Source organism: Bos javanicus, chromosome 3 (genome assembly GCF_032452875.1).
Source record: "Bos javanicus breed banteng chromosome 3, ARS-OSU_banteng_1.0, whole genome shotgun sequence".
NCBI classification, from domain to species: Eukaryota; Metazoa; Chordata; class Mammalia; order Artiodactyla; family Bovidae; genus Bos; species Bos javanicus.
In genome coordinates, this window is record NC_083870.1 from 92,365,227 (window position 1) to 92,380,307 (window position 15,081).

Here is a 15,081-nt window from a genome sequence, read left to right on the forward strand (position 1 = left end):
CAACATTTGTTTATTGAGTGAATGAACAGACAAGCTCCCTACTCCAAAGACCAGGACCTCCAATTTAACAACCACAAGAAAAGGATCAATAAGCTGCTGGAGCAGATTCTAAGAGTATTTATTCACCCGAATTTTCTCCAGCAACTGAACACACTCAGAAGACATATTCATGCCTAGACTTACGGGCAACTCAGAGGTCCCAAGAACTTCTCTCACCCCATTTCACAACCTGACCCTTTCATTTTTAAGAGGCTGGAGCTCAGAGGTGCTTCTTAGTGGGTGGGCAAGCTTGGATGGATGTCGGCAGGCTTCCCTTCGGCAAGCACTCAGAATAGCTCCATTAGTGTTCATGGAAATTCTGCACGTGCATCAAGGAGAAAACAGCCACAAATAACACAGCCTGCTTTCCAAATCTCCAAAGCACATCTCTGCAATCATTTTACTTTCCAACTATCACCACCAAAGCCTTTCAGCCATAGAGCGATTTGTCTTCAACTTACTCTGGGCTCCTAAGTTAGCAGAACCCTTTGGCTGTTTATAAATGAAGCTTCCTACTTCCGGTCTCTCTCCCTGCTCCAGCTTCTCTTCTACACAGCCACTTATCCAAAATACTAACCAGTTCCTGCATGGCATCAGTCCAAGTACCTTCACCTGATGCTCAAAAGACCCTTCAAACTTGATCCTGGAAATCTAGGGGTTGACACTTGGGAGACAGGGATGGGCTGAAGATACAAACTGGATTGCCATCAGCATGCAAAAGATGCTTGAAACCATAAGCGTGGATGAAATCAACCAGGGAAGCTATATATAGGCAAATCATCTGAGTTTTGAGGCTTAGATCTGCTATTCACTATCCGTGTGACCTTAAGTAAGTTATGAAACTACTGTGAGCCTTACTTTTCTCATCTTTAATTGGGTATTTTTAAAAATGTCCAGCACAGTGCTGAGCAATTATTATTCAATTTCCCAGAGTTACTAGCAGTGGGAAACTGAACAAGATACTTCTTCTTGGTAAGCCTCAGGGTCTCATCTGTAGCTCCCGCTAGGTATCCACAAGGCACCATGGAACGGGTGCTCAGCAAATGACTGCCAAATAAAAGAAGAAATCTAAAAAAACTGAAACAAAACTTAGTAATAAAATAGATGAGATGATTCAACAGGCTTTTTAAAACTGTATAAAGATCAATGTAAATGCTAATAAATTACCTTAGGAAAAGGATCTAGCACTTAGAAGGTAGACAATGTTAGGCCCTTTCTTTCTGTCCTTGCTTTAAAAAACAAACAAACAAAAAAGTTTCTAAAATAAACAAATCTCTGATAAGCTTAATCCACTATAACAGCAAAAATATAAACACAAGTACATATAAAATCATACAAATACATTCAACATCATTACATTGGCATATTTCATTTTGCTAGACTTTTTTCTTCCCCATCTCCTATTTCCTTTCATGCCATCTTCTGGCTCCCCTCTCTTCCCTAAGGCAGCCAGTGGAAATAGTCTGATACATACCCTTTCATACACTGCTCATATAATCCTGTACAAAGACATATATTCATATATAGGATTCTTTTGCTTCCTTTTTATAAAACTGAATTCTTATTAAAGACATTTCTCTGTAAATTCTCACCCCCACCCCCCTGCCCCCGCACTTAATACATCTTGGTCAATCCTTCAGGTCAATGGATGCAGAAGTCATACTTTCTTTTCAATGACTGACTACTCACTGTCAGTCTTCCTCCTCCCACAATAAAGCTGCACACAATGTCCTTACAAGGATTATGTTCTTTAGGAAACTTCTCCGCTGGGTCAGTGTACAGACGTTGTCTTAAATATGAGTAAATATTGGCAGATTATTTTCCAAGAGGGATGTGGTCATTCATATTCCCACCATCAGTGTAAAAAGGGACCATTTCACCACATCTTCAACAGAAGTTGGCATTTTAATTTTAAATGTTTTCCAGTTTTATTGGTGAAATGGCATTGTATTGTTGCTTTATTCTTCACTTTCTTGAATATTTTTGAGGTTCCGCATAGCTTATTGTTTATTGTCATTTGTGATAAAGATCTTCGATGTACACAACTTACTATCAAGAATATCAGAAAAAAAACTGTGTATGAGAGAGAAAATGAGAGCGAGACGGTGTCCTTGCTTTTTTAATCTATCTCTTCCTTTTCTGGATTTTAAATTTCTCTTTTTGGCCCAAGCCCCAAGGCTAACAGGACCTTATAGTTCCCTGACCAGGGAATCTGGAACCCCTGCAATGGAAGCAGAGAGTCCTAACCACTGGACCAAACATGAATTCCCCAAACTTCTTCCTTTCTACTGGCTCCTTCTTTTCAGATTACAAACATGCTCCAGTCTCCCCTAACCTAAAAAGTCTTTTTGGGGTCTCATTCTATCTCCCTAAATTCCTGCCTAATCATTCTTTATTTTCACCAACTATACTCTTTTCTCACCTCAAAACACTTTTCAATGAAAAAGCCATACCTTTGGTTTTAGGGGAAAAAAGCCCCAGTTTATTATTTTTTTAAAAAAAGCAAGTATCAGTTCCATAATTGTTTAAGCAAGCCTATATACAGGTATTTTGTTTTAAAAAAATATGTATATAATTTTTCTCTTACAGTAATTCATTTCAAGAGCAATTCCATTAGGTATCTTCTACAGAGCCCTAAACCGAGGCAGCCAGCATATTCAAATAAACTCCAAGGAGTGGGCACGCTTCAGGCCAGCTCCTCATTAGAAACCCCAGCATGGGGGCTCTGGAGACCAGTGTGCGGAAGGTCTTCCAGGGAGAGCTGAAACGTTCAGATAAGTCAGTTCTGCAAAGAAGGGGTAGCTGGCGGGCTCCAGCAGGCTCACCCCTGGGGTAGCGCAAAGAGAAAAGACGGGGGAGTTCGGAGAGGCACTGGCGCTATCTAAACTCGGGGGGATGGAACCGAGTGAGCAGCAGCGGTAATTGAGTTTCAGTTACCTGCAGGGTGGTGAAATAAAGCAGTAACTTCATCCGCCTGACGCGGGGGAAGTTTAGAGGTGTCCTTGGCATACTCACAGTGAAATCCGTCACCCTTTCACTGTGTTGGGCGATGGCAACCGTACTGCGCTTCCTAGTGACAGCGAGCACTCGTCCTGTTAGGCAGCCCCAGCGCACTCCAGCTAATGAAGCATTTCCTGCAGGCCTGTCTCCAGGGCTCTGCATCCTCTGTCTGAAGGAATGGCACCATGGGAAAATTTAGCACAGCCAGCATCAACCATCGCCCAAACTCAAAAGAATCTTTGAATGGCAGAGAGAGGCCCATTTTCCTTTCTGCCCAGCCCAGTGCTGGAACCACCCTCAGGTCACTTTTTGTGGGTCTGTACAAACGTGCCGACTGGCAGCATGCCGCTCTTCACCTGCTCCCGGATTTCAGCTCGATGCTTTAATGTGAAGACCAGGGCTCTCACTGTCCGCCGGTATGGCCCATTAATGAGGCGGGAGCAGAGATGAAACGTTTCCCGTTCAATATTTTCAACCAGTAGGTGATCCATCTAAAAAAACAGAAAAATTATCAAATTAGGGCCTTGCATTGCATAAAGATTAAAAGCAAGAGAGGCTGGAGCACTTTGCTCAGAGGCCTCCATTAATCAACTGAAATTCAAGGACATCTACTTCCTGTCACAAGAGAAACAGGAAGAGCAAATTAATTCCACCCTGGCAATTAAGGAACAAGGCCATGTGCTTTGTGACAGGGACCTCATTCACAACCCCTGCCGGGTGGTAATATTTGCCATTATAACAGGAAACTGGCTTGAACCAAGCAATGGGTTCTGGGCTCTGGGCCCTGTACTTTACCAACCAGGAAACGAAGACCAAGGATAATAAATCAGTGTAAGAGTTTATACTTTTTGTTTGTTTGTTTGAAAGTGCTTTTTAACCCCTTATAGCATTTTTAAACACTGGGTCTGGATCCTAAATGTGTGTTAAGCAGTTTATAAATCACTTTTCACATTTAACACTTAACAACTCCTATTATCTCATTTTACAGATGAGGAAACAGGTTCAAAGGTAAAGAAATGCTCCAGATTTTACAACTATTAAGAGAAGTTGGGACTCTGACTCGAACACTCATGTTTCTTCCCTTTTACCATACTCACTGCCCCCATAGCCTCCTGAGGGACCATGTGAGTTTGGAGAGACCCCGACAGGGTCAGCTAAGCAGAAAAGGGCCGAGAGGATAGGATCTGTGGCTATGCTGGGGTGTGCGCCTCAGGTCCAAGCCCTCCTGAAGCCACAGGCCTGATCAAAGAAGGATAGGTCTGGGACTTTGTCCACATGCTCCAGATGTAGGCCAGACTGGGCTGCTGGTTGGGGACCCCCTCACTCCTTCCTTTCCAGGCGCATCGCTCACTCTTTGCCTCCCTGGTCCTGACTCCAGCCTAGCCTGAGCATGCTCAGTTGCTTTCACACACCTCTACACCTCTGCACAGGTACTTGCTCTCTCAGCAAGACACAATGTCCCAGGAAACGCATTCCTATTTGTATGTGTAGCTAAAATACAAAAAGCAAAAAAGCTAATCCTAGTTTAAAGGACTACAAGTTCTTCTCAGGGCTGCCATAATCTCCTGAGCTCCCCATAGTCATTTTCACAACAGAATGGTGTTGTCTTCCCTGAGAATGAATTCCTTGAAAACAGGAAACAAATTTCTCTCTCGTTAGCTTTTTTTCCTTCACTCTTTCCCTCCTACCCAACCATATATTCAGATACTTACTCAGCACTTACTATGTGCTTGGGCTGAGAAAAGAGCAGTGAACAATGTCAATACAGCTCTTGACTTCACAGAGAGCACGGGCCAGCTGGAGACAGACAGGAGCAGACCCTGGCAGTGTAGCGAGGGCTGGGAGAGGGAACAGAATCAAGTTCTGGGGCACTGAGATACAGCAAAGGGACCCAGCCCAGGAAAGAGTGAGTGCTTGACGTGAGACCTGGAGAAAGAGTAGGATCAGGCCAGGTGACGTGGCCATTTGCTTGGTGATAAATTCAGTGAGCTGTACATATATGTACTGTACTTATACTTTAAAAAGGACAAGTTTAAGAAAAAAATGCACCAAAAATTAAAAAAGGATTATCTGACATTTGATAAAAAGTGTCCTAACAAAAAAGAGAGACCAACAGACCAAAATGAATGAAGAATCCTGGAAGAAATGAGACCCAAGCAGGGGAGCAGAATCGGACTGAGAGACAGAGAGAGAGAAGATGAATATCCAGGCCCAGACGTCTGCTTAGATGTAACAGACGAAAGACGTTCAGGGAGGTTTGTGGTCCTGATGACTGACTGATCATCTCCAAGGAGGGTGCTGGAGTGGGTTGGCTGGGCGCCACAGCTCTCTAAAACCCAGATTCCTCGAGCGTTCATGGCCTCCTGGGTGGGCAATGAACTAGCCCCCAGCCTGAGGCAGCCCCCGAACCAGACTACTTTACAAGGTGGTAAGGGTGGCTGGCCCTCTGCCCAGCGTTTGTCCGGCAACATTTGCAAGAGAGGCTCCTCACCCCAATGTGGGGTTCCTCATCCCAGTGTGAGGGTGGTTACTTACTGTTTAGAGATTCACTTAATATAACGGGCAAGAAAAAAGTCTGTTTTTTTCCTTCGTTTTGAGGGGAGTGGTTGTTCGGGGAAGAAGGGTACGTGCTCCTTTGCAAAAATAAATCATGGCCATTCCATTAAATTATAGTGTGTATATATATATATATAAAGAACCTGAGAGTACCTTGAAATTCACAGAACTGAATACTTATTCATACTTCATTCAACAAATAGCTATTGAGTTACCACTGAGTGTGGTCTGATTTAGATATTTGAGACACCCAAGCAGAAAAGACCTGACACCCTACCCTTAAGTCACACCCTAGAAAGGAGAGGTGCGTACACAGAAAACCATGGGGCAGGAGGACCGGAGCTATCCCAGCCATGTGATGGGAAGGAGAAGCAAGCAACTAACGATTCTCATGGATGCCTCTTGTTAAATGAAGGCCAGTCAGAATGAAGACATGAAGAAAAACATTCGTAATACTAAAATGTAAACCATAAAGGAAAGTGATTCATCATGTATCCTTGTGTATAGTGTGTTCACTGCACAAAGTGAAAAACGCCTCTTATAACGCCTTTGGATATTCCAAACCTACCCAAGCTAAGAGTCTTTCCCAGTGGGTCCTAACCTGGTAATTTAGGTAAGCCCCTTTGGGTGAAGCATTGAAGCTGAAGCTCCAATACTTAGGTCACCTGATGCAAAGAGCTGACTCACTGGAAAAGACCCTGATGCTGGGAAAGACTGAAGGCAAGGAGAAGGGGACGACAGAGGATGAGATGGTTGGATGGCATCACTGACTTGATGGACATGAATTTGAGCAAACTCAGGGAGACAGTGAAGGACAGAGAAGCCTGGCGTGCTGTAGTTCATGGGACTGCAAAGAGTCAAACACGACTTAGCGACTGAACAACAATAACAACAACTTCAGGTGAAAGGACCAGAGTCTTACTAAGACCTTGAGAAAAAGGGACTTTGCTATGGGACACACGTACGAATGGGAACAAGAATGCTGTAAGGAACCTAGGGAGATTTATTTATGGGCCAAATCCTTTCTCTGTGTCTCTCGTGATCTGCCTGATCTCTTTTTCACATATTTTTGCTCCTTTTCATTTACCTTACTATCAGTTCTAACTGCCTTATTCTCTCCTCCTGCCATACATCTCTCTATCCATAGCTTCTGCTTCCTGAAACTCCTCCAAGATTCCTTCTGTTTCAAAACTTCAATTGTTGTTTCTTGGTATTTCCTAGGTCAGCTTCCTAGAGACAGAAAATCTGATTTGCCTTCCTTATATATTTGTACCTATGGGTTGAAAATGTGTTATTGAGTTGTCCAATCATGGACAAACTGGGAGAAGATATAAAACACATCCACCCCGAGCTGTCTTATGTCAAGGATTTTGGACTCAGAAGAAATGGGGCCATCATCAATTAGTGATGTCTGCCATGACTGTAAGCTTTTTAACAGCAAGGGAAGAAACTCTTCTTAGTGTGTTTATCGGAAGTGCAGAACTTCCCACACTGTATTATAACTTCTATTTGCCTATTTCCCTCAGAAGATTGTGAGTGCCTCCAGGGCTGATACCATGCTAGATCCATTTCTAAATTCCCCATGCCTAGCATAGGTACTGGCACATATTAAGTGCTCAGTAAATATTTGTTAAATGAATTTCCTCTTTCCCCATGTATACCTCCCTCCTTTTCTGCTCTTTCAGTAAAATCCTATATATAGCAGATGAAATATGTTTCTATTTTATATGTATTTTCTAGTGAGCAAATTCCAACCATTCTAAGGCTAGTTCAACTGCTGTCTTTTCCATGGACTTTTCCCAGATTTCCCCATCAGATTTCACTGTTCTGTCTTTTGTGTGTTTACACCTCTTCCTAGTACCACTATTTCAGACAGATTTCATCTTGCCTCATATTATTTGCAGGCTCTTAGTCAGGAGACAGTAAACTTTCTTAGGATAAGGACTGCAGCTCATCTATGTTCGCATTCTCCGCTGGCACCAGTAGTAGCAGAACTAAACACTTGGGGAATTGAACATCCACTAAAGGAAACTTTGTATGAGTTTTCCAATAGCATGATTGAACTTGTACATATATACCCACACTCCTTTTTGACCATTTGAATACATTTATTAAAGAGCTGGTCAAAACCAGAGGTGCAGTCTGAGGCCATTAAGCAAAGAAAAAACTAACAGTCCCATATGGGGATGTACGCCTGACCTGGGTCTCATTAGCACCATCTGACAGCCAACTGGGCCAACCAGCCAGTGCTTCATAACTCTTAATGATAACAGGCTCACTTTGAGAATCAGATTTATTTTTTTTAATGGCATAATAGGAAAATGATCACAGGCCGTGAGGTAGGAAGGGGAGTGGATAATGAGGAAGGGGAAGTAAGAGAATGACACCACAGGGGACGTTCATATGAGGAAAGATCTAAAATGCAGGGAAGAACAAAGAAGATCTAGAAGGGAGAAAGTAAAGGGGAATGGAGCGTGGGTCTCAACAATGAGTTTTTATTCATCTACTCCATTATTCCAAGAACAAGGAAACAATCCACGAATCTGGAAAGCAAGATCTGTAGAGTAATAGAGAGATGCACATTGGGGCTGTGTGTATATATTCTTCATCTGTGGCTGTCACTACTTAGACCAAAACAAATATCATGGAAACATTACTTTCTATAAAAACGTAATAAGTAGATTTGAAAAAAAAAACACATGCTAAAATCAAATTGCAAAAGCTTTTAAGTCACTGGGCCAATAACTTACCCAATGGTTTACTTCTGCCTGATAAAATACATTTATGGAGATCTGATGTCTGATATGAATGCACTCAGCATTATTTATTGTCAAAGACCAGATACTGGATTAGATGGTTCATTGATTTACCCTAACATGAAAATGTTTCAGATGATGATGGGTGTTAAGAGTTAACTTTAAAAAGTGTTTGTATTTATCTTTTTTGATGTATCAAACTATATATAAAAATACTATAAAGTGCTGTTTATGCAAGGAAAAGAGATTGACTTTCTTTGGCCAAGAAAGACAGTAAGATGCACGCTTCTAGTTTTTAAAATTTACTCTTTGTGAGCAAAACCATTCAACTATGCTTAATCTGATATTTTTTTCTAATTATATTGGAAAGCACTAACAAATGTATCACTTTTTTAACTCTGCTTTGTAACACTTGAGTGCTTACCACTTGATGTGCCATTTAAAGGATAATTAATGGATAAACTAAAAGGATAATTATTATGGAGTTTAATATAGCAGGCAAACTGCTCATTAATCCTTACAAGCATAGCTTCGTTATTATCATTTACTTAAAAAGATACCATAGGGAACTGGTATTTACCACCACATTAACTACATATTATATATCCACACTCTATGTTTCTGCAATAATTTTGGTTTATTTGAAAAATAAACTTCTCTTAAAATATCAAATATCAAGTCTTGTTGGCTAATCAATGACTCTGGAAAATTAGACTTACGATCTTCGTATTTTTTTCTCTCTTCCAAGGGCTTAATGTTCATATTAATGCTTCTTTAGGAAAAGTTAAACAAACTTACAGTATATTAATTCACTGAACCATCAAATAGACAGTAAAAGTTAAAAACACAAAAAGTAGAGATAGATAAAAATAATAGAAAACTATATACAAGATGATACTGATACTGATCAAGATTAAATATAACATAAAAATAAATAATTGTCAATTTTGTGCAATGTCATTTAAATAATCAATAAAAATACTTTACGGAACAGCTAGCACATAACATAACAGACTCTTAATAAACCTGGGATAATCATAACTTGACCACAATTCTTTGAAAAAGCTATAATAATTTACCAACAGGAAATGCACCAAAATGTTAACAAGATTATGTCTGGATAGTAGGTTCAATGGTGACTTTATTTTTCCTTTCTATATTTTTCCATTTTCTATCACATTTGTATTAAAAACTCAAAATTTTATTTTTAAATAAAGTAAACAATATACACAAATCCATTTGCCTTTCTTTTGTGGATGCATAATTGAGACAGAAAGGTTAAAATATTTTTTTAGAGAATATAGTGACAGATCTAGTCGAGTATTTAAATCAAACTTCTGAATTGCTTCTTTTTTGTTAACATTATTAAATCATTCTTTAAGGATACTTTATTAGGGGTACCTTGAGAGGAGGAAAAAATACCAATGTTATATGTCTGATTTTCCCAGAATACTAACTGAATATAAGATTCATTTGATGATGATGATTGATATTATTGCTAATGAACAAAAATTTCTCTTCCAGCATTTGTACCTCAAACCACTAACACCATCTAACTGCTGGTCCCAAAGATGATAGAGATTATGTCTAGTCAACTGATTATAAGCATTAGAACTAAAGGTAGAATGCGGACAAAAAATGTAGTAGTCTTTTCAAAAAACAGTTATTTATTGTGCCATTGATATTGCATAAGAGTCCATCTCAGAACTTCTGCTTCAGTGGGAAAGAATTTTACTTATTCATTTATTTTTGTTGAAGTATAGTTGATTTATAGTGCTTTGCCAGTTTCTGAAATATAGCAAAGTGATTCAATTATATGTATGTATATGTGCGTGTGTGTGTGTATATATTCTTTTCCGTTACTGTTTATTATAGGATATGGAATACAGTTGTCTGTGGTATACAGTAGGTCCTTGTTGTTTATCTATTTTGTATACAGTGGTTTGTATCTGCTAATCCCAAACTCTAATTCATCCATCTCCTAATCTCTTTCCCCTTTGGTAATCATAAGTCTGTTTTCTATTTCTGCGGGTATTTCTGTTTTATAAATAAGTTCATGTGTGTCATATTTTAGGTTCCATATATGAATGGTATCATATGGTATTTGTTACGGAAAGGATTTCAAAAATCGGAAAGAACCAACATTCATGAAGTGACTTCTAACCAATAGGCACTATACTATTCTTTTGTACATGTAGTTCATTTAATCTTTCCAAAAATTTTAGGTAGTAGGAATTATAATCTTCATTTTACAGATTGAAAAATAAAGTCTTTGAAATGTTAAGAGACTTGCCTAAGGTGTCACAACCAGTACATACGTAAGCCAGTGTTTTAATCCATGTCTTGCTAGTTCCAATGCCTGCACTCCTTACATAACACTGTCTCCCAGAATGTTTACAAATCCAGAATCTTTAAAAAATAAAATTAGAATAGTTATGGTCCTAAAGAGAATGAAAGTTCATTGTGAAAATGTGAAGGTCATTTAACCAAGAATATCTAATAATCACATTCCAACCAAGACATTACCTCTAATTCCAAGGCTTCTGAGAGTAATTTCTGGGCATTTTTCCTAAATGTCTCAGTTTTGGCATCACTTCGGACTTCTATGGAAGGTCTATTGACATGTTTTTCTATGAAAGTTCTCCACTCAGTGTAAACTTCTCTGGCAAGACAAGCCACTTCTGAATCTGAGTGTTGACGCATCTTGTTCACAGTATGACCTGGAACAAGAGAACAGAAACCAAAGGAAACATTGTTCTGTCTTCTGAGAAGTGTAGGACTGGAAGGACTGATGTGTGGCCCTTAGCAAGTCATTCACATACCTAAGGATGTAGAGGCTCTTGTGCAAATGAAGACCTCTGTCTCAAAGGCTGAGCTAATGAGATAATCACTAGGGAAGAACCACTGGGTCAGCTAATGCAATAAGTCATAAAACAGAAGCATGATCAATAGATACTTAAAACGGAACAGCGAAGGTACCAACTCCTTAATCCAAAACTTGTAATGAAAGAAAATGAATTAAGCATTTATCTTGTCTTTTCAGTACATGTTATATTTTAGGACAACCAAACAGTCCCAGTTATTGATAAAATGTTCTTTATTCAGCTAATGAATATGGTAAAATTGACAGTATTTAAAGAAATTTTTGCGGCCCACAATGAAATAATTTATTTAGGTGACAATCAATAGTGGGTGAACACAGTCAATGAAAAATTGATGGGGAAATCTACAGTGGAAGGATGGGCTGTCATCACCTCCACTGATCAATCTCAGCGTCCTGAGTGGGATTATCAGATGGAGGCAGCACTTCACAGACCTACCTACAAAGTAGTCTTGCACTCTCTTTCTGAGGAAAAAATGAACTACAACCCAACTAACTCATCATTCAAAGCTAACCTCCAGTTAAAACAAAATACGTGAGCCAGAGGAGTAAGTTAAATTATAGCACAAGAGACAAATCCAGAATGTGAGGCATTCTGCAGGACAACAGACTGGTTTCTTCAACTGTCAATGACATTTTTTTATAAAAGGCAGTAAGGTTATAGATTGATAAAGATTAAAAGAGTTTTTGAGTTCAAACTATCAAATGTGATGTGCAATCCAAATTCTGAATGGAAAAAGCCAATCAAAATACACTTGGAGATAAACAAGGAATATGCATATACACTGGTTATTAAATTATGCCAAGGAACTACTGTTGATTTTGTTAAGTATGATAATAGCATTGTGGCTATGTAAGAAAACGTATTTTTTTAGAGATGCATACTGAATGAAGTATGAACTAAAATGACCAAAGGTCTGTGATTTTGCTTTAGAATACTTCAGTAACAGCACAAAAACACAGGAAGGGGAAAGATAAAGTGAATAGGACCAAATTTTAATAGTAGGTGTTCTTTGGAAGGAATGATGCTAAAGCTGAAACTCCAGTACTCTGGCCACCTCATGCGAAGAGTTGACTCATTGGAAAAGACTCTGATGCTGGGAGGGATTGGGGGCAGGAGGAGAAGGGGACGACAGAGGATGAGATGGCTGGATGGCATCACCGACTCGATGGACATGAGTTTGAGTGAACTCCGGGAGTTGGTGATGGACAGGCAGGCCTGGCGTGCTGCAATTCATGGGGTCGCAAAGAGTCGGACACGACTGAGCGACTGAACTGAACTGGACTGGATGAATCAAATATAGGTGAAAGGCCTATGTGAGTCTGTATTCTTGTCTTTATTTTTGTGACTGTCTGAGATTTTCATAATAAAAATGGAAAAAGAGGGAAAAGGTCGAAAACTACCATAGCAAAAATACTTAGATAGAAGTAAACACATAGAAAAGCCAAAAAAAAATCAAGTAAGTACTTAGAATTAAAAAGTGTAAGAATATCAAGGTAGGTGTATTTTTAAAAAAATCAATAGCTTTTTTATGTTAGCCATAAACAGAATATAATAGGGGGAAAGTCATGCTTAAACTAGTGAAAACCATAAACCACTTAGCAGCACATTAACAAGAGGGGGCCGCATGTGCCCGTGCTTGCTGTTTGTGTATGTGCCTGTCTCCTTCGTAGCTCTGGAACCACTTCTAAGCGCCACCTCCATCACCACGGCCGTTACCGCAGGGCATGTCGCCTCCAGATGACTCCAGCAGCCTGCTGGCCTGTCAGCTGAAGTTTGGAACCCTGAATGCCATCTTCCACACTGCAGCCAGAGTGACCTTTATTTAACTTTATTATTTTCTCTTTCAGGGATATTTTTTCTAAAACATTAATCTGACCATTACACTCCCCCACTTAAATCTTTCAATCCCATACCCAAATTCTTCTCTCTTGTCACACAAGGACCTTCACAATCCGCCACCCTCCCGTCTCCCTCCCAGTTTTGTTTCCAGCTGTCAGCCTGCTGTCGTGTGATATTCTAGCTACTGCAGTTCCTACTGCTACTGCTGCTAAGTCACTTCAGTTGTGTCCAACTCTGTGTGACCCCATAGACAGCTGCCCACCAGGCTCCCCCATCCCTGGGATTTTCCAGGCAGAGTACTGGAGTGGGGTGCCATTGCCTTCTCCGCTGCAGTTCCTAAGACACTTCAATAATTTTCTCACCTCTTTACTTTTGAACATATACTCCAAAGAGCATTTTGTCTGCCTAGAGTATGTTTTCTTCTTTCTTCATCTGGTTAACTTCTATTGTGCTCTAGTTCAGGAGTCCTCTCATCCTCGAAGTCTTAATAACCCCCAATCTTGGTTGGTAACTCTCCTCTGTGATTCCTTAGCATCTTACGCTTCTGTTCATCACAATAACTATTATAATTAGTTGTAATTATCTGATCAGTTATCTCTCTTGCCACCAAAGTGAGCTCCTTGAGGGCATGAGCTGTGACACATTCATCTTTGTATCTCCAGCAGAAAACACAGTGGCAGGAAGTAGGGGTCAGGAGAATGGGTGTATGGTAAATGTTGAGGAATGAGAAACCCGTATGAAGAAATACATATGCCTTTACTAAAATATGCAACAGAAAATCTGAATGAAAGAGGAACATATATCATATTATATGATGGAAAGACTAGTACAGAGATGTCAATATAAAAATTAATTTGTAGTTTTAATGTAACTATGATAAAAAACGTCAGTAGGCCACTTTTATTAGAATACATCCAAACAGCTTTACACTCATTTTATTAATTTTTTATTTTATATCTGAGTAGTAGGCCTCTTGAGAAACCTGTATGCAGGTCAGGAAGCAACAGTTAGAACTGGACAAGGAACAACAGATTGGTTCCAAATAGAAAAGGAGTACGTCAAGGCTGTATATTGTCACCCTGCTTATTTAACTTATATACAGAGTATATCACGAGAAATGCTGGGCTGGAGGAAGCACAAGCTGGAATCAAGACTGCTGGGAGAAATATCAATAACCTCAGATATGCAGATGACACCACCCTTATGACAGAAAGTGAAGAACTAAAGAGCCTCTTGATGGAGGTGAAAGAGGAGAGTGAAAAAGTTGGCTTAAAGCTCAAAATTCAGAAAACTAAGATCATGGCATCTGGTCCCATCACTTCATGGCAAATAGATGGGGAAACAGTGGAAACAGTGGCTGACTTTATTTTTTGGGGCTCAAAATCACTGCAGATGGTGACTGCAGCCATGAAATCAAAAGATGCTTACTCCTTGGAAGGAAAGTTATGACCAACCTAGACAGCATATTGAAAAGCAGAGACATTACTTTGCCAACAAAGTCCAAAAGGTCCGTCTAGTCAAGGCTATAATTGTTCCAGTAGTCATGTATGGATGTGAGAGTTGGACTATAAAGAAAGCTGAACGCAGAAGAATTGATGCTTTTGAACTGTGGTGTTGGAGAAGACTCTTGAGAGTCCCTTGGACTGCAAGGAGATCCAACCAGTCCATCCTAAAGGAGATCAGTCCTGAGTATTCATTGGAAGGACTGATGTTGAAGCTGAAACTCCAATACTTTGGCCACCTGATGCAAAGAGCTGACTCATTTAAAAAGACCCTGATGCTGGGAAAGATTGAGGGCAGGAGGAGAAGGGGATGACAGAGGATGAGATGGTTGGATGGCATCACCGACTCAATGGACATGGGTTTGGGTAGACTCTGGGAGTTGGTGATGGACAGGGAGGCCTGGCGTGCTGTGGTTCATGGGGTCACAAAGAGTCGGACACGACTGAGTGACTGAACTGAACTGATAGCTGATTAACAATGCTGTAATAGTTTCAGAATTTTAG

General features: G+C 40.0%; 1 protein-coding gene across 3 annotated transcripts in view; it reads right to left on the reverse strand.

The window, feature by feature from the left end:
* Positions 1-2,493: 2,493 nt before the first annotated feature.
* TCEANC2 (transcription elongation factor A N-terminal and central domain containing 2) overlaps positions 2,494-15,081 on the reverse strand; it is a 44,158-nt gene continuing 31,570 nt past the window's right edge. For all 3 annotated transcript variants that reach the window (XM_061411865.1, XM_061411867.1, XM_061411864.1), the window contains exons 4-5: positions 10,878-11,071; positions 2,494-3,530 (exon numbers count right to left, since the gene is read on the reverse strand). In XM_061411865.1, the coding sequence (XP_061267849.1) occupies positions 3,342-3,530; positions 10,878-11,071 (383 nt within the window). In that variant the 3' untranslated portion in view covers positions 2,494-3,341. The remainder of the gene's footprint in view (positions 3,531-10,877; positions 11,072-15,081) is intronic.